The following is a 20721-nucleotide window of genomic DNA, read 5'->3' as shown; positions in this document are numbered from 1 at the left end:
GCGTCCGTTTCCAAGGAAACAAAACGCTATCTTTAGAAAAGTAATTCCGCACTTAAAGTAGGCTACCTTCGGATTGGTAGATGCTAGGAAAATACCGCTTTCAGTTATGGAAAGCTGGGGTTCTCAGCTTTTAAACAAGACCCATGGTGTGTCTTTAGGTCAAATTACAAATATTCTGTGGCAAATCGAAAAAATTTACTTTTGAATGGGTGTCCAGGTAGTCCACCATTTCAAATTTGCGTGCTCCCGTGATGGGGGATTCTGACGTAACTGCAACCCAAGAATTAACATTGTGAAACGAGTTCCCTCCCCCTCTTCTGTTTTTATTCTGAGTTACCATGGTGGTGGTTTGACGATGGGTTGACAATTAGTTGTGGAAAACAAAACACTTAAGAGAGCGATTTAGAACCATCTGGATGTTTCTTTATTCAATTAAAATGTTTTTTGAAATTTACACAGGGCTGTAGTAAACCCTCAGGATGTGATGTCTTTTCAGGGCTGAAAACAGGGCTCTAAATTCACCAAAATGGCTAGATGTTAATCTCACTAGCCAAACACACACTCACTAATGGGTCAACGTGGCTAGTAAGTTGTTCTTTTCTACCAGCCAAAGTGAAATTTCACCAGCATTTGGCTGGTTGACTCGTGTTAATAGTAGAGCTCTGTTTGAAAATAAAGATGCTTCAAGAGATAAACATACACATCAAAGATTGATGTGTGGAACACTAATCCATGTCAGGTCTTTTTATAGTTGGTCGGTGGTGCTGGGTTCATACCCTTTTGCATTGTTTGGTTTGACATTCTTCCTTCAATCTGTCAGCAGAAAAGCAGAATATTGCTACGGGCAACATCTGCGGTTAAAAAAAAAACCTCAAACATTATTTTCAAAGGAAAGGATTTGCATATCATTTGCGGCAGTGAGTGATAAAAAAAAATATGAATGTTGTTAATGTGAGCGGAATCATTTGTTTACTTCGGGATTATTTTGGCTACCTGTTATCGGTCGCTCTTGCCTACAGCGCAGTGAAATGACCTGTTTGTCACCGGCTGGATACAGCTTATTTGATCAGAGTTATTGGAGGAGGGAGGCTGTAGCTCGCCGTGTCTGGCTTCTGCTGATCAACAAGCCACCGCTGTAAGCTCAGTGTCTGAGCTCTGTAAATCCTCCCTTTGTAACAAACAGCCTGTCTTAATACTCAAGCCCTTCTCCAGGGGGTCTCAAAGGCAGAGGCATAATGGCACTCATCAGCTGTTGTTGCCGAGGGTGTTCAGGTCTAATTCTGGTTCTGTTTTTCCGGGGGATGTTAACAAGCGTAGTGCAGTGCGGCCCCCGAAGCAAGAGCAAGAGCCAGAGCGTGCACACAGCATGGCACAGCCTCATCACCAGGGCTGGACTGGGGGAGAAATAGGGCACGGGCACTTTTGGCTTAAAGGGGCGCCTCATAATTAGCAGTGCAGAACTGACTCAGCCGTGGGCCCCACACCCTTGTGGGCCCCTATTTTCAGAAATGTAAAAAAATACAATAATAATAATAAAAAATAAAATTCTGAAAAAAGGGGCCCACGAGAGTGTAGGGCCCACCGAGAAATGCCCGCTATACCAGATAGCCAGTCCAGCCCTGCTCATCACGTAAATCTGCCTCCTTGCTTCTGTGGATCTGTGTACTACTAGTCCCATTTGCAGTTGTATTGAGACGATGAGCTTTTAGACTTGATCCCCATTCCATTTAGAAGGACTAAATGAGCTAACCGAGTGGAATTCAGAACTTGAAGAAATACTTCAAAGCACTCTCACTCTGCATTATCAATTAAATGAAACAGAATAAGAGTATGTGATGAGAATAAGTTAATTTTTACACAAAAAATGTGGGGGGAAAATGTGCACCATCCATGTGTGTACTGCTTGTCATAATGTATAAAATCCAAGCAAAAGCATTGTATGCTATTATGAGAAAGAATTCATGCCTTAAGATATTGTCACTGAAGACTGATTCACAGGGCTATATTTTCGCAAAAACAAGGTGTTTATCATATACAGTAGTGAAGAGCTGTGTGGACTGATGCTGTTGCTTCAAGCTTGCCACCGGGAAAATGTTTTGGGACCATCACGGTTCGACCAGGAGCTATATAACATGAGTGTGCTGTAGGAGTGTAAATAATAATCGAAAAATGTATCGATATATCACGATATAATCTGACGATTGAATCAGATCGCATCGCATTGTGGGGCATTCTTAAGTATCGAAAAGAATCGAATCGCTGGCCCCTGCCCAATTCCCTAACTCCATAACATAATAGAGGTGGAAAACTAATTGGAAAAAAATCGAATCGAATCGTAATGTACAGTATTGTATCGTGGGGCATTCTTAAACATACAAAACAATCGAATCGCATCTTATCGAATAATGAGATATCGATATTGAATCGTATCGTCACGGAGGCTGTGATTTACACCCCTTCTGTGCTGTGTAACACTGCTCATGTAGAATAATTTAACAATCAGCAGCACAAGAGAATGCTGCCAATGGCTGTTTTGACAAGTAGACCGAAACAAACAACCAAAAATGTGACATGCATGTTCTACCTGCTGCCGCCACGGATTGAACTATTGTGTTGATTTTAATGAGGAATAAATGTGCAGTGTGAGTGTGCCTAAAAAAAGTTTCTTGGAGCAACACTTCAGTCATCCTGAAGTTTAGGTCTGTCAAATTTTCAGCCCCTCAATCTTGTTCTGTATTCTAGTCATAAAGGCTCGGATATGCGTTCCACCCTGTTACAAATTGACAAACCACTGAAGCGACGATTTTTGGAAGCATTAATTTAAAATCTACTTAGTGCTAAGGGCTTAGTGCTTTAACCACTTTAAATTATGTAAGGGTCATGATCTGGTCTAATTTGTTCCTGGGGAGCACCACAAGCTGAAATCAGGAGCTACATGACTGGTCTGACTTAAATAGGAATTATAATGTGTCATTACAGTTAAGTCATTTAAATTCTGTGCCACACCGAAAGTGTTCCAGCAGGGACCACCAGGCTTCAGCATGGCCGGTTTAACTTTTAAATAAGTTATGAATTGTTATTTAAATTCTGTGCCACTTTTGAAGTGTACCTGTGAGTACTGGGGCTCAACATGACCAGTTTAAGTTAAAACAAAAAAAAAGTTGTTGTTATGTCTGTAATTTAAATTCAGGGGCACTCTGAAAGTGTTCCCGGCACCACCACGCCTCTGCACGAGTGGTCTGACTAAAAAAAAAAAAGTTGTAATTTGCCTTTGTCATTTAAATTCTGTGCCGTAGATGTATGGGTTCCTGGGCCCTCTACACCTCTGAACGGCCGGCGTTATTTTGGGCATTTAAGTTGTGGTTGGGTGATTTTAATTGTGTGTATCCTGCAGGCAAAATGTTCCTGAGGTCACAACTCCGCTAACAGCAGCTAAAAAATGTTTTTCTTAAATCTAGTATCAAGGTTGGTTCTGGCCAGGCCATGGTAGTCAAGTGCTTGATGCTTCTGATACTCATCAGGTCAGGTGCTCTAGATCAGCTAATCAACTCTCCTCACTTCTAATTGGTCAGATTGAAATGAGAGACTCTTTTAAAAAGTTCTCAACTCTCGCTGCTCACTTCTTCACAAACCCACCACCTCCCCAGCTTCATCTTGACGTGTATATAACATGGCATAGGCTGCTCTTTGTCATGTTGCCTGCTCTGTTCATGGGGAAACTGTTTGCTCCTGTATGTACTTAATCTACTGTAATTCACAACTGTTCAATAAAGAAATTGCTTTCAATATTTTATGTATTGTGTTTCTTGACTTTGGACAGAAATAAAAGTTCCGCTCCGCGTCGGGGTCTAAAGATTCTCTCTGTCGTGCTGCTATTCCACGGTAGCGACCTTCTCGCCGAACGTTAACCCTTACTTATTATATGGTTGTGACGTCATCTGTCGAATGCTCCATTCATTTCAACGGGGCTCCCCAACGTTCGGACGTCTGTTATTTTTCGATAACGGACGGGTTGGTCTATAACAGACCGCTGTCAATGGCAACAAGACTTTTCACTGCTAAAGCGACTTTTCAACAAGACTCTAATCAGCTGCTGTGATAGACAGCACCCGTTGTCCTGGCTACCGCTGTCAATGGCAACAAGACGTTCACTGCTAAAGCTACTGGCTTGTATAGGCCTACAAGTCAGTGGCTAAAGCGAATGTTTCATATCACTCCGCAGGGGGTCCGGTCTTTTGTCACTCTAATCAGCTGCTGTGATAGACAACACCTGTTGTCCTGGCTAGCCTACCTAGCTGTTGCCTAGCGGTGTTCCACAACGGCACTGTTTTGTTTTGCGCAGCAACAATCTTAACATTAAATAGGTCTAAAGAAATGGCCCCGCATGTGTGAATCATTTAAGTATAGAACTACCCATATAATAAGCGGGTTAACTTTCGGCGAGTCGGTCGCTTTGTGGAATAGCAGCACTTCAGAGAGAACAAGACCCCTCCGCTCCGCGTCGGGGTCTAAAGATTCTCTCTGTCGTGCTGCTATTCCACAGTAGCGACCTTCTCGCCGAACGTTAACCCTTACGTAATACTTAATGTAGCATGATTTAAATTTTGAACATGATTTAAAAACTGTTCCTGGGGCTTCCACGCCACCATGCCTCTACCCACAGCTGCACGACTATTCTGACTGATAATAATCATTAATTTAATCGTAGCATAATTTCTTTTTTTTGCTTCAGATTAAGGGACCCTGGGACTTCTGCTGTACCATGAGCTAAAGAACTGTTCTGAATGACTGTTCTGACTTAAATAAGAGTTTGGTATTAATAACAATAATGACAATGGCAATGATAATAATCCTAATTTGCTCATCATGTGATTTCAATTGTGTGCCGCAGGTAAAGTGTTCCTGGGACCGCCGCGGCTCTACCAGGAGCTGCAGGAGCTTCAGCACGACCTGTCGGTAGTGGAGGAGGTGACACTACTGGTGGGGACACTGCAGGGAGAGTACCAGGTGGGTGGCCTAGCCATTAAGTGGCGCTATTCAGATTGGCCGCTATTCAGACATTGATGTCTATTGCCTGAATACTGGCACGTTTCCTACCAAAATCTGCCATTTCTGTGGTGTGTGCTACATTGCTCAGGTTTTTTTCAGTTTAGGAAGAATACATGTAGTTACCCCACCCTAGCCTACCCTAACCCTAACCCTACGGCATGTCAGGTGTCGGAATAGTGGTATGTCGGAATATCGCTTGCCCCCCGGCCCAGCCGTGGCTCAAACGACTAGGCACTGCACTGCTACACCGGCAACCTGGGTTTGATTCCGGCCCGGGCCTGGATCATTTGCCGACCCTTCCCCGTCTCTCTCATCCCATTTGCTTCCTGTCCCACTCGACTGTCCTATCATGAATAACTTATGAAGTAAAGGAGACTCGCTCACACTATCGCCTATACTATTTAATATAGATTATAACTCTGAATCCCACATAACATATTGATGAATGAAGGAAGCGAAGGACAGCACTCTTCAGATTTTTCTCTGTATATTCGTTTCGGGCAGAGCCCTTCTTCAGCGTGTAATGGTGATTGTTCTATCATGAATAACGGCAATAAAAGCCAAAAAATACAACAAAAAAAACCAACAAAAAAAGAACCAGGTAGGCTAGCACTGATAGTAGCTACACACCCATCACAATACATATTACATTACATTACATTACATTACACTTATAATTAGCTGATGCTTTTATCCAAAGTGTTAAGAATGAGTGTACGATAGCTAATAAGTGGATGCGTGAAGGACTCGACGAGTCACGGTCACGAGACCAGCCCCAGCTGCAGCCCATCCATCCATCCATCCATCCATCCATCCATCCATCCATCCATCCATCCATCCATCCATCCATCCATCCATCCATCCATCCATCCATCCATCCATCCATCCATCCATCCATCCATTCCCCTGATTATTTTTTAGTTAGTTTGTGTCTTTCTTTCGTTCGTTTGCTTGCAATGGTATTTGAATAGTGACTTCTGCTGGGGACGCTTCAGGGAGAGTAGCAGGTGGGCTGCTGCCTCCACTAACACTAAGTTTAGCCCTCTCAAACATTTATTTGCACATACCACCACCGCCAGCATGACCAGATGCTGCCACGCTGACTTGGGAACAGGGCTGGACTGGCCATCTGTCATACTGAGCATTTCCCGGTGGGCCCTGCAGCCTCATGGGCCCCTATTTTCAGAAATGTGATACAAATGTAAAAAAAATCTGAAAATAGGGGCCCACGAGGGTGCATGGCCCACCGGTGAGTCAGTTCTGCGCCGCTTATTATGAGGGGCCCCTTGAAGCCCACAGTGCCCGGGCCCTATTTCTCCCCCAGATCAGCCCTGCTGGGGAACCGGGGATGCTGGAGTCCACCCTCAGAGTCGAATTTGAAGTTGAAGTTAATGTAGTCTTTTCCACAAAACCACCACCTGCTACTCTTGCTGGGGGAATAGGGAAGGATAAGAGTTGAGGTTTAAAAGTTAGAGTTAGAAGGTGCAGTACTTTTGGGAATGTGTCTGTGTGAATTTGTTAACAGATTCATGTATTCAGGCCCAGTATATGCTTGCTGCAGGATACGAGTGTATTTTGTTCATGAACACGTTGCCATGCGTATTTCATGTCAATTTTGCCCGTTGGACAAATGCAGAAGAGTGGTCCAATTTACCTGAATTCACCCCATGTATTTTTTAAAACTTTGTTGTCAAGCCAAGCTGTTAGAGTGTATGTGTTTTGAATGTCATTTTTACAGTACATTGCTTTGATCAACGCCGCAACTAGAACATGCAGCCAATTGTTCCAATTGTGTTGATAGAAGAATCATTTGTCAGCTAATTCATATTCAGCTAATTGCAATTCAGTTGTGTGTGTGCGTGCGTGTGCGTGTGTGTGCGTGTGTGTGTACGTGTATCTCTGTGTGCCTGTGTGTGTGTGTGTGTGTGTGTGTGTGTGTGTGTGTGTGTGTGTGTGTGTGTGTGTGTGTGTGTGTGTGTGTGTGTGTGTGTGTGTGTGTGTGTGTTTCTGCATGTGTGTGTGTGTGTGTGTGTGTAGAACCTGAACACCACTGTGGGGCAGGACTGGTGCCTGGCTCTGCAGCGCCTCATCCGCATCAAAGAGGAGGAGATCCAGTGTGCTAACAAGTGCCGCCTGCGACTCATGCTGCCCGGAAAACCAGACAAGTGAGCAGTCCTGCCAACACAAGCACACAAACAAACACACAACACAAACACACAAACAAACACACAACACAAACACACGACACAACACAAACACACAACACAAACAAACACACAACACAAACAAACACACCACAATGCAAAGGAAAAAAAATAGCCAAGCAAACAAACACACAACACAAAACAAACGCACAACACAAGCACACAACTCAAACACAACACAAACACAAACAGAAACAAACACAAACAAATAAACAAACACACAAACACACAGCCAAACAAATAGCCAAACAAACAATAGAAGGAAAAAAACAAACTTTTCCGCCGACATTAGTCCCAGCCATCTGGTTGGTGGTTCTCCCCATTGGCCAAGTCTATGAAGTAGACGGTGGCAGACCCAGCAGGAGGAAAATAACATGACGAGGACGACGCTGTGTTTGTTTCCCCTTGTGCCAAACAACCCAAACCACTATCGGTATGCTAGACAGGGTCGCTAACAGCTCTGACTGGGGCTCAGGACAAAGTCATCTGAAAGGGCCCTCCACCTAATACATGCAGTGTCACGACTGCGAGGACCCAATTCTGGGCCTTCTCCCCTCTACCTGTGTCCGGGACAACTGACTGCTTTGCCCCCCCCCCCTGTCGACTTCCCCCGTGATGCTAGAGACCCCCTCCTCGCGGTGGTGATGTTGTTGCCCGTAGTCAGTAGGGGATGGGCTGTGGGCCAGAGTGCTGGTGCTGTGTGCATTGCAGAGCAAGTGTGGGTGGCTAGGCTGATACATATTCATCCCTTTTAAACGGATGAGCAGAGCAAGGACCGCAGGGGGTGATTGGGAGGTGGTGCCCAGATTTAGCCTCGCCGGTGCCAATGGAAAAACCTGTGGGCTGCTGTTGTGTTGTTTTGTGTTGTGTGACTGTTGAGTTAGTTGCTGCATTGTTATGGATGGTAATTGGTGCCTTGTTGAAACGGGTGTTAGTGTTGAGACTGATGTTACTTTTTTGTGTTTTTGAGGTGGGTGTTACTGCTATAGTTGATAGTGGTAGTAATTCAGTGTTTCTCAACGGGGGCTCCACAGTCTCACATGGGGGTTTTGGGGAGCCCTAAGGGGGCATAGAGAAGGATACAGATGAGAGGGGGTGGTGCTGTTATTTGCCATTGGGGGGCATTAATATATTTCATTTTTTTAATACTAGGGGGGTTTTGGCAGGCTTATGATGAGATCAAGGTGGCGTTGGGAGGCTTATGATGAAATCCAGGGGACATTTATTCAAGAAAGGTTGAGAACCAACTTATTAGTAAGTGATGATGTTGACATGATGTGTGTTTCTACTATTCTTGAGTGTTGATACTGGTGTTGTGGTTATTGTTTGCACAGATGTTTCTGGCATTATTAAAAAGAATGTCACGGGTATCCAATGTAATGTTTTTTTTCTGTGAAAGATCAATGTGTCCAAGCAGAGAAATGTCCAAGAGCAAAAAGTGGGAGATATGATTTAGGTAATTTGCAAGGTTCATTTTTCATTGGATAATGGATATTCTGTTCATTAATATTGAGTAAAGATTACTGCATCCAAAGCAGAGAATTGACTACCTTGAGACTTTTTGGTGGTATGAAAGCAAACGGGCCATCTGGGGTGCTTTTGCTTACGCAATTTGTTGGCAGAATACATGTATAGGCCTATGCTTTAGCTGGTCTTCATCGGTAGCCGTGTCTTGAAAAGAGACAAAAAAACAGACCTTCAACTCAGCCTTGGATGACTTTGGATGACAGCAAAACAGGTCTGAATCAGACAAATGCATAAAAAGCCTTTTCTCCTAAGACTCCTCATTTCGTCCCAATTTTCTCACCGCCATTTACGTATCCTTCCTTCCTGCTGCCTTGAACCTCCAAAGTTCAGCTGCATTAGAGACATACGTATCTACAGGGTATCTTAGCAACGGCATTCTATGTTGCTGTCCTGCCCGACCACGGTGACCACCCAAAACACATTGCTTTTAGTCTGCACCTTGACGATGTCTGCTGGGAAATGTGACTTCTGAAAATAAGAAATAAAGAGAACAGGACAGCACTCCTAGTTTTGTGTTTTATAGCCTGTGTTTGGTGCTGGATACACGTACGCAGATATTTTAAAGCCGGAGTTTTGAAATGTGCATTCTAAAAAGAGGCCAAAACCAATGCGTTTTCAAAAACTATCCATATGCATGTAAGCAGCTTCTTTCTGTACAGGCAGCATACAGTTTTAGAGCCCTGTATGCACTGTATGTTTTGCTCCACGGTGGCTGTGTGTGATTTATTCTTGGTGATAGGTACATAATGCTCAGTGATCTGTGTAGCAGCAGCTGCCCACTGGGTCCAACGGGAGGCGACCTCTAAAATGTTGTGCATGTGTCCGTATGTCAACAAGACTCCAGCTGTATTTATCTTACATTGCGACAATATGCCTCAGATTGATTTCTCGCTCTCTGTTTCTCTCTCTGTTTCACTCTTTCTCTCTCTCTCTCTGTTTCTCTCTCTCTCTCTCTCTCTCTCTCTCTGTGTTTCTCTCTTTCTCTCTCTTTTTAACTCTCACTGTTTCTCTCTCTCTCTCTCTCTCTCTCTCTCACTGTCTCTCTCTCTCTCTCTGTCTCTCTCTCTCTTGCTCCCTTTATCTGTCTCCTTCGCTCTCTCCTCATAGCCTACGTCTGTCTGGCCATTTGTTTATGTCTTTGGGTCTTTGTTTTTTGTGTCTGTGTGTTTCATTGTTAATGTGTGTGTGAGTGAGCGTATGTACATATGTACCTGTGTGTGTGTGTGTGTGTGTGTGTGTGTGTGTGTGTGTGTGTGTGTGTGTGTGTGTGTGTGTGCGCGTGTGTGCGTCCGAGCATGCGTGTGCGTGCATCTGATGATGTGTTTTATTGTGCAGGTCTGGGCGGCCGGTCAGCTTCATGGTGGTCTTCAACACTCCCAATCCCCTCAGCAAGATCTCCTGGGTCAACCGCCTGCACCTGGCCAAGATCGCACAAAGTACGCACACTAATAACACACACATACTGGATCTCTATGGGGACTATGTTTCAGTGTGTAACTAATACGCCATACGCACTGAAACATGAACACTAAACTGCAGAAGTGCACCATTTGAGATTCAGCAACAGACTCTGAAGTGTACACATTTATTAGACACACAGACTCTAGTATGCACACTAATAACACACACAGACTCTGGTATGAACAGTAATAACACACGCAAACTCTGAAGTACTATATACACACTAATACGCCACAAAGACTCTGAAGTGTACACATTAATAAGCGGCACATAGCAGCCCAAGACAACGTGACCAACAAAGTGTCCAGGAGTGTCAGAAGTCACTGTGCATAGTAAAGAGAAAGTGTCCAGGAGTGTCAGAAGTCACTGTGCATAGTAAAGAGAACGTGTTCAGGAGTATCAGAAGTCACTGAGCATACTGCAATATCCATTGTATTCCTTTGGAAAAAAGGGGGTATCACAAGTTGCTTGTACAGACAGACAGACAGACAGACAGACAGACAGACAGACAGACAGACAGACAGACAGACAGACAGACAGACAGACAGACAGACAGACAGACAGACAGACAGACAGACAGACAGACAGACAGATTTTCTTTTTTGATTCCAAGGTGGGAAGTTTAAGAATCAAACTGAATGTAGTTGTGGCTTTTTTTATCGAACAAATACTTACTTGATCAATACACATGTTCTGTTCCATCGATAGTCAGGCATAATAGAAAAGCTTTTTATCCATTTGCATTGTCTGTTCAGGGTTTGCTTTGTTGTTTTCCTTTTTGTTGTTTTGTTGTCCGCGTTTTGCTTGTGTACATTCCTGTTTTATGTCTGCTCTCTGAGAAGATATGCCACTGTGTGTGTCCCCGTCTTTGTGCAGGGGAAGAGAACACGCCGGGGTGGGTGTTTGCAGATGACGACGAGGACAAAACCAAGCCACCTTTCTGGTGCCCCTTGCTCGCCTGCCGCATGCCAGCTTTCACCATCAAGTCACAGGAGTGGAAGGTCAGACATTCCTTGGGATATGTTGTCATACAATTCTGGACCATCTTTCTTTTAAAAAATATATTTTTTGGGGCTTTTTGGCCTTTATTATTACACGACAGTGTGAGAGTAGACAGGAAATGATTGGGAGAGAGAGATGGCGCTGGGCCAGGAAACGGACTTGAACCGGGGTCCCCGTGGGCAATGTAAGTCCAAATGTGGGGGCCCCCCACTTGACCCCGTTACTTGAAACCATCGTTGCTAACCAGTTAGCAACTTACTAGGTTCCCAATGAGAAATTGCATTGCAACCAAGTAAGTTGCTAACTTACTGTAGTTAACAATGATGTTGTTGAGAAATGCACCCCATAGGTTGAATGTAAATGTACAAATCTGTTTCTGGGAAAACTTCTACACAGAAGCCAAATCTTGGTCTCTGTGGTGGTCTCACAAGAAAACTTTCTTTCGTAATGTTCTCCAAGAGCCCATAAACTTCCACTGCATGCATCCTTTCAGCAATAAAACTGAAACTTACCAAAGAAAATAAAATGTATAATTTTTAAAAGGTAGCTGTGCAATAATACATCTGTGCTAGTAGCCAACAACTCCCAAGACTGTTGGAAGCTATAGGAAAAGTTCTTTCTCTGATGTGTTTTATGAAGCGATATTTCTATCTTCCCCCTCCCTTGTCTTTCATTTAAACTCTCTCCCCCCTGCTCAATATCCAGCAACCAGGGCTGGACTGGCAATCTGGCATACTGGGCATTTCCCAGTGGGCCCTGCACCACCAAATTTAAAATTTCTGAAAATAGGGGCCCACAAGGGTGCGGGGCCCACCGGTGAGTCAGTTCTGCTCGGCTAATTTTGAGGGCCCCTTTAAGCCAAAAGTGCCCGTGCCCTATTTCTCCCCTGGTCCAGCCCTGCCAGTAGCCTATACCTGTTGCCCCAGAGGTAGGCCTGCTGATGAGAGCCAATATATAGCGTAGGGCCGGGCCAGATTAGATGCCGATTGATGGATTGGAAACTACTTAGTGAGAAAAATGAGGTTTAAAGCCCCCCAGATGGAACTTAAGTGCGGAGGACATCTGTCTGTGTCTCGGCTGAGAGCTGGCTGGGAGTCGTCTCCCTGCAGGGCCCTGGAGCAGGGCTCGGTGAGCGGAGCTCTGGGGGCATGATGGAGGAGATTCGGGAGGGGAGGGGAGGTGTGTAGAGGAGGCAGAGGAGAGGAGGAGGTGGGGGGTGAAGGGAGGAGAGGAGGGTGGAGGAGTGCAGCCAGGGAAGAAAGAGTGGAGAGGATATTCAGGAGGGGAGGTGCTTAGAGAAGGGAGGGGAGATGGAGGAGGTTGGAGTGAGGGGAGGAGAGTGGAGGAGTGCCTGGAGGAAAGAGTGGAGAGGAGATTCAGGAGGAGGCAGGTGAGAGGAGGAGGTAGGGGTGAGGGGAGGAGAGTGGATGAGTGCCAGGAGGAAAGAGTGGAGGGAGGAGGGGAGGTGAAGAGTAGGGTAAGGAGTAAAGGAGGTGTGATGAAGAGGGGTGGGGGATTGAAAGAGGTTGAGGGGAAGTGCATGGAGGAAAGAGAGGAGAGGAGATGCAGCAGGGGAGGTGAAGGGAGAAAGCAGAGGAGGGGTGTGTGGAAGAGAGAGAAGAGGAGGAGAATGAGGAGGATGGGATGTGTGCAGGGAAAGAGAAAAGAAGATGAGGGGAGGTGTGTGGAGAAAGGAGAAAGGAGGAGTAGGAGAGGGGAGAGGGCTGAATTGAAAGTGGTTTTGGGATAGAGAGAGAGGGGGTAGAGGTAGAGATAGAGGGAGAGAGAGAGAGAGAGACGGCACCTGTGGTCCTATCACCCTGCTTTAGGCCATGGGGATTTTCAGCATGAGATGTGTTTGATCAGCGTGGCTTCAGGGAAACTTAACTCTAGAGGCAGGGGCTTACTGCCACACACACACACACACACACACACACACACACACACACACACACACACACACACACACACACACACACACACACACACACACACACACACACACACACACACAACGCAAACGCATGATATATTGTACTATAAGGCCACACACACACACACACACACACACACACACACACACACACACACACACACACGCACACACGCACAACGAAAAGGCATGATATATTGTACTATAAGGCCACACACACACACACACACACACACACACACACACACACACACACACACACACACACACACACACACACACGCGCGCACACACACATGCACACACACACACAGAGGCATAGGCAAGGCCCGATAATATATTATATTATACGTCCATAGACACATATCCCTCTTTCTCATCCCACCCTGCAATGCAAAGCAAAAAAATAACATCCATCCCTGTAAGTTCTCTGTTGATCGGAGATAACAAAAAACACAATCTGCTACCAGCGAGAGTGAGAGGGAGATGGAGAGGGAGAGGGAGAGGGAGAGTGAGCTAGACATAACTAGAGCGAGCAATGGAGTTGGAGATATAGGAAGTGAGAAATGGGCTGATTTTTATCTCCGATAGCCCGTATAATGAAAAAGACGAAATACCCAAAGGATGAAAATTATGCATCTGACATTGAAACGCTTTACCCTTGTTTAGCTGGGGCCCTTTCATCTTTCTTGTGCTCGGCTGTGGCGTGGCAGCAATATATTTATATACGTATATATATATATAGTATTTAAAATAAATGAATAAATAAAATAACTAAATTTTAAAAAGTCTAGTCGCTACATGACATTACATCAAGTGAAAATCGCATTCCAGTAAAATAAATAAATAAAACAGCCAGCCATCAGACAACCCAATTATGGTGCTCCGAATGTCTCTGCATTTCTGTGCGCGTGTGTGTCTATGTCCTCGGCTATTCGTCCTGACAAAAGAAAGATAAAGAAATGAGCATCTCAATTCCGACGCTGTGCTGAGTTATGTACATATTAAAGAGCTGGCTTTGCCTTATGCCAGCCAGACGCCAGGGGAAATAGGCCAGACGCAGACGGGATGGGACGAGAGAGGAGGAAGGGAGAGAAACCAGCTGCCGTGTTGCGGCCTTCATCTAGGGCTCGGGACAAAGCCCTCAGAAAGGGCCCCCACTAAATACGTTCAATTTAATGAAGACCTAATTCTGGGCCCCATTTCTCCCCAGGCCCGAGACGATTGACCCCTTTGTACCCCCCTGTCAGCTTCCCTTCCTCCATCGCCATGGAGACTCCCATACCATTTCCCAAACAGCAACTGTCATGTCGGTGCAGCAAATTAGCAGTCTGTGGGGACAGCGCATGTGCCTTTGGTCACTAACTGCAGACCGTGGAACAAATTATGTATCTTACAAGGTTGATGTTTGCTTTGATGATGGATATAGAGTGATAGAATGTCTGTAACACATTAGCTCACGCTTTTTGATCCAAAGCGACTTACAGTATTTTAGGTACAGGGTATAGTTACAGTCCCTGAAGCAATGTGGGGCTTGATGCCTTGGATGGAGGTGAAAAGAGAGTTATGGGTGGGATTCAAACCTGGAACCTTCTGAGTCAAGGACTAACTCTCAGGTTCCCTATTATTTTGTAATATTCTAGGACAGTGAAAAACAAGTCAGCGCTCGAAGGGTTCATTCAAGTCTGCAGTACAGTTCCCGGTAATACATTTCCAGTCATGCATTATCATTTAGTCACAAAACAAACAGACTTGAAGAGAACTCATTATGGTGAAGCCTTTTCAGTCTGTGACAATTAGCTCACGGTGTATAGTATATGCTATGCATCAGATAGAGTAAATTCAATTAAAATGTCCTACTACACGACACTAATGGAGATGCTTATCAAGAATACACTCCATCCCAGCCCCTAGTCTATAGTATAGGCTGACAGGAAACAAGATTGGCTTGGATGCCAGGCAGCCTCGCACAGTCAGAAATGTCAGTGTTAATTCAACAATTAGTGAAAGCGAAAATCCAACTGGGAAACTCCAACTCCCATTGTCATTGTGACACAGCAGTCCACAGCACACAAGTGTTCACTGCACACTGCACACAACAAAATTGCATTTATGCCTCACCCGTGCAAGGGGGCACCCCCCAAGGGAGCAATACGGCGGGACGGTACCATGCTCAGGGTACCTCTGTCATGGAGGAGGATGGGGGAGAGCACTGGTTAATTACTCCCCCCACCCACCTGGTGGGTCGGGAGTCAAACCGGCAAACTTTGGGCTACAAGTCTGACGCCCTAGCCGCTTACCCATGACTGCCCTGTTAATTAGTGAGTTCATTTAACATCTTCAATCTAGACGTGTAGCCTATGTGGTGCCAGAGTATCCTCTAAGTGTTCAATAGCCACTGCATTTTTTACTGTGCATACAATCACTGTGAATTTTATCATGTTGTTTTGAACAGTTAGCTAGTTGAAACTCACACACCTCTAGTCGGTTCTACTCTCTTAAATTGCTAAATAAACACTGTGAAATTTACTCAGTATGAAACAAGCAAGGCCAGGAAGTGCGATCTTAGTTTTATATGAAACTAGCTGTCTGTGAGGGCTGTCAGTGTAACCACGGCTGACATTTGGGCTTCCACCTCACCTGTCAGAGACATGCTTCCACCACCAGGGCTGGACTGGGGGAGAAATAGGGCCCGGGTACTTTTGGCTTAAAGGAGCCCCTCATAATTAGCGACGCAGAGCTGACTTCCCGGTGAGCCCCGTACCCTCAGGCGCCTATTTCAGAAATGTTAAAAAAACAACTTTTTTTTACATTTCTGAAAATAGGGGCCCACAAGGAGGCTGGGACCCCCGGGAAATGCCCGGTATGCCAGATGGCAAGTCCAGCCCTGTCCACTACGTCTGCGCCTTGACCGTGAAGAGTGCCCTTCTGGAAAAGTCAACCAGCCATCATTCTGTCTGAAAACTGCTCTGAGGCTTTCATGGGCGCTGTCAGAATTTCTTTTTTTTTCTCTCAGGGCTTTCCTTTCTCTTTCCTTTCTCTCTCAGTCAATAAAAATAATAACAATATAAAAAGCTTTTATGGAAGGCCAAAGGCCACTTCATTTTACTCGTGAGTTTGGGGGAGAAGAAAAACAACATAGCATAAATCCCTTTTGTGCTCATGTCTACTGTATAAGAACAAAGTAATCAAATTTAGATGGCTTGTCAATGTCATCTGGCCTGTTCAATGGGGACACGACAAAGGGAAATATAGTAAATGTGTGATTGAGTGTCTCTGCTGAATATCTTTCCTCTGGAAATGAAGAGGGGATATGAAGTAGAGGGCTGACTCTATAAAGAACCTCACTGAAGTACTCAGCAGTAATCTGGCGGAGGAGGTGAAATTAATCCCCCGGTATTATCCGTCACAGAATGAAGTGTCTTGAATGGAGTGTTTTGAATGGAGTGGTTTTGGCAATCCTACCTGTAATACCTTGACTTACAAATAAACTGCCACACAGGATGGCACAGAAATACAGTATGTTGCAACTACGTGATATTATAATTCTATAGCATTACACATCATGTATTATCCTTCCTAAATCAACAGTTTCATAATGCACATTTATGTAAACTTCATGTTAGTCAGGTGAAAATTGTTTTTTAACCTAAACAAATTCACATCCTTCACGTCCAGGCCATGACAGGGTTTGTATACCCATTGTCAATGTTTTTTTGTTTTGTAACTCATCGCACAAGTAAAAAATGACATTTTCTTTTCTACAGCTGGAGACCGCTCTCCATAACCCGGTGCAGTGTGCTCTCCTGGGCTTCTTTGCTGCCAGCACCTCCCTGCCTCAGGGATACCTGTGGGTAAGTTGGTTTGTCTGTCTGTCTGTCTGTCTGTCTGTCTGTCTGTCTGTCTGTCTGTCTGTCTGTCTGTCTCTCTGTCTGTCTGTCTGTCCCTCTGTCTCTCTGTCTGTGTCCGTCTGTCTGCCTGCCTGCCTGCCTGCCTGTCTGTCTGTCTGTCTGTCTGTCTGTCTGTTTCTCTCTCTGCCTGTCTGTCTGTCTGTCTGTTTGTCTGCCTGTCTGTCTGCCTGCTTGCCTGTCTTGGACAGCTGACCATTAAATTCAAAATGATGTAGCCTAGTTAATGAAGTTGGCTTGATAAGGCAGTGTATTACATTGATCTCTGTTTTCTCTGTAACCATGTGCCGTTGTGGCTGACGTTCTTATAGTAGTTAGCAGCACCCAGCTTCATTTAAGAAAGAATCTTTTTTTTTTTGAGGAGTCAGTGGATGAGTTTGAAACTTTGGAAGAGTGCAACTTTTACGTAAATGTTCAGTGTATCCTGGTCATGCTACGCCAGAAAGTATGAAATTCTGTATGCATAATAGACCTCTTAAAAGTCTCTAGTCAGTTTAAGAGTGGCCAGTTGATATTTTATTTATTGACTTTCTTTTTCCCTGCTCTGAACCTAAAGCTTTTTTTTATCCAACCCTAAACGAGCACCAACCATGTTTTGAACAGATCTGGGATTTAAATTATTTGTAGAGCATTTTAAGAGAAGGGACGTGAGGGTGAGAGTTTGAACACCAGACAGAAGTCTTCAAAAATGGTGTATAATATATATCAAGACCTGAACATCAAAAGCACAAAGTGATGAATACTTCATGCTCACAGGCAAGTTTTTTGCCCCCTTACGCCTGTAACTCCTTTAACTTTCCCTATATAGGATGAAAAAAACTTAAGATCTCATCCCCCTACTTTTGATCATGTTTTTTTTTTTTTTTTACTGTCTTCACTATTGTTAATCTCAAGATTTTTTATCTACCTACTGCTGTGCTTGAAGATTATATCTGTCAACGTGCCTTCTTGTGTTCTTTTTATTTTGTTTTATTTTGTTTGCTAATTAAAAGGAAAAACAGTTAAGATATTTGTAATACACAAACAAAAACCTTAAGATCTCACCCTCCTCTGTTGTCTCACTATTCCACGCAGTCTGCTTGTCTAAGTTTTATTCTATCACCCTTTCTTTCTGCCTCCCTTCTACTCTTCTACTCTTTTCCCTTGTGTATCTCTTTCCTTTCTCTTTCTTTCTCCTCATCCTTGTTTTTCTTTCACTCATTTGTCTCTCACTATTGACTTCTCTCTTTGTCTCACTTGCTCTTGTGCTTCCTCCCTCCTCTTCCTCTTCCTCTTCCTCTCTATCCCTCTCTGCCTTCCTCTTCTTGTATTCCTATCTCACTCTCTCATGCATTCTTTTCCCTCTCTTGTCTCTTCATTCCTCTCTCTGTATTTCTGTCTTACACTCTCATCTCCTCTACTTCCCTCACCTCTGCCCTCTCCTCTGCTCTCCCCTCCTCTCTCCTCTCCTCTCCTCTCATCCCCCTCCTCTCTGATCACCTCTCTCCTCTCCTCTCCTCTCCTCTCCTCTCCTCTCCTCTCTCCTCTCTCTCCTCTCCTCTCTCCTCTCTCTCCTCTTCTCTCCTCTCCTCTCTCCTCTCCTCTCCTCTCACCTCTCCTCTCCTCTCCTCTCCTCTCCTCCTCTTCTGTCCTCTCCTCTCCTCCTCTCTCCTCTCCTCTCCTCTCTCCTCTCCTCTCCTCCTCTCCTCTCCTCTCCTCTCCTCTCCTCTCCTCTCTCCTCTCTCCTCTCTCCTCTCTTCTCTCTTCTCTCCTCTCCTCTCCTCTCCTCTCCTCTCTCCTCTCTCCTCTCCTCTGCTCCCCTCTCCTCTCCTCCTCTCCTCTCCTCTCCTCTCCTCTCCTCTCCTCTCCTCTCCTCTCCTCTCTCCTCTCCTCTCCTCTCCTCTCCTCTCCTCTCCTCTCCTCTCCTCTCCTCTCCTCCTCTCCTCTCCTCTGTCCTCTCCTCTCCTCTCCTCTCCTCTCCTCTGTCCTCTCCTCTGTCCTCTCCTCTCTCCTCATCTCCTCTCCTCTCTCCTCTCTGGTCCCCAGGTGGGCAGCAGGGGTGATGACTCGCGTGGCCAGGTGGAGATCTTCTCCCTCAACAGGGCCACGCCGCGCTCCGTCAAGTCCTTCCCCGTGGGAGCTCCGGTGCTGTGCCTGGAGTACGTGACCGCGCCGGAGCCCAGTGCCTTTGACGAGGACGGAGAGGGGGAGGCACAGGAGGTGGACAAGGGAGCAGGAGAAGGAGGAGGAGGAGGAGGAGGGGGATGGGGGATGGAGGCGGGAGGCGCGGCTAAAATCGGAAACACCATCTGCGTGGGGCTGAGGGACGGGAGGTGAGGGAGTGCGTGTGTGTGTGTGTGTAGAGTAGAATATGGGATGCTAGTGTCTGTTATGTGATTTTTGTGTGTGTGTGTGTGTGTGTGTGTGTGTGTGTGTGTGTGTGTGTGTGCGTGCATGTGCGCGTGTGCATGTGTGCGACTGTGCGTGTGTGTGTTCGTCTGTGTTTGTCTCTGCGTTTACATGTATATTTATGGGGGTGGGGTGGGTGAGATCTAACACGTATGAACATGAGTAGCTGGGGTGACAAAGACGGCTGCTGCTGCCCCTATAGTGTGTGTACATGATTTATGAAGGGTGAAGGATTCACAGGATCAAGCAGTGGTACTGTCTGTCACATATACTCTGAACACAGCTGAGACAGAGACATTCAGTTATCTGTCTGTCATGTGCATGAACGTGTATGTCTATGTTTTTTTGTGATTCTGGATTTGGTGTGTGTGTGTGTGTGTGTGTGTGTGTGTGTGTGTGTGTGTGTGTGTGTGTGAGAGAGAGAGAGAGAGAGAGAGAGAGAGAGAGAGAGAGAGAGAGGTCAATAGGGTGGCAGGTTTTTTGTTGTGCTTTTCTGTGGTACACAAAAGCCAGTTGGAGTCACTTTCAAAGTGAGCCTCCCCCATTCCATGACTCATTCTTTGACCTTGCCCTTGCTCACTGGTGCCTGTATATTGCACAACATGCTCCTCTGCCACGAGTTTCAATAAGCTAACTCTAATAAGTTGCCATTTTTGTCTTTTCTGTGCAGCATCCTGGTGTACGGAACTGTGGATGCTACCACCCAGTGTCTGCAGACCTTCCGGAATCCAGAAGGAATTCCGGTTCTGTGTCTGAAGCAATCCGGAAAGTTCCTATTCGCCGGACTGATGAATGGCAATGTGCTTGTGTACAGTCGGAATAGCGAAGGTGAAGATTTTTTACATGGGTTTTTTTGTGCTTTTTGCCTTTATTATGATAGATTCAGTGAAGGAAGTAAGTGAGAGAGAGAGAGCAGGAGGAGTTAGATCATTCAGTGGCATGTGGCATGTGTGGCATCAGTGACATGCTATTATAAAACATATTTTTCCACAAACAGGTTAGGTTTAGGCATGAGATTTGGTTTAGGCACAGTTCGACATGTTTATAGGTTGGTGTACACACATTTTTCACTGACAGGTTAGGTTTAGGAATGAGTTTGGTTTAGGCACAGTTCGACATCGACATGCGGAAGTGGCATCACTGGCATGCAATTATAAAACACATTTTTCCACTGACAGGTTAGGTTTAGGAATGAGTTTTGGTTTAGGCACAGTTCGGTTGGTTTACACACATTTTTTCACTGACAGGT

The 20721-nt window shown here is 45.3% G+C and overlaps 1 protein-coding gene across 5 annotated transcripts in view; it reads left to right on the top strand.

The window, feature by feature from the left end:
- arhgef10lb (Rho guanine nucleotide exchange factor (GEF) 10-like b) overlaps positions 1-20721 on the top strand; it is a 99250-nt gene that overhangs the window by 58059 nt on the left and 20470 nt on the right. For all 5 annotated transcript variants that reach the window (XM_063208421.1, XM_063208420.1, XM_063208418.1 and 2 more), the window contains 7 exons: positions 4892-5007; positions 7087-7214; positions 10116-10216; positions 11118-11242; positions 16944-17030; positions 19110-19396; positions 20143-20300. In XM_063208421.1, the coding sequence (XP_063064491.1) occupies positions 4892-5007; positions 7087-7214; positions 10116-10216; positions 11118-11242; positions 16944-17030; positions 19110-19396; positions 20143-20300 (1002 nt within the window). The remainder of the gene's footprint in view (positions 1-4891; positions 5008-7086; positions 7215-10115; positions 10217-11117; positions 11243-16943; positions 17031-19109; positions 19397-20142; positions 20301-20721) is intronic.

Source organism: Engraulis encrasicolus, chromosome 10, assembly GCF_034702125.1.
Source record: "Engraulis encrasicolus isolate BLACKSEA-1 chromosome 10, IST_EnEncr_1.0, whole genome shotgun sequence".
NCBI lineage: Eukaryota > Metazoa > Chordata > Actinopteri > Clupeiformes > Engraulidae > Engraulis > Engraulis encrasicolus.
This window is presented reverse-complemented; position numbering and strand designations above follow the sequence as displayed.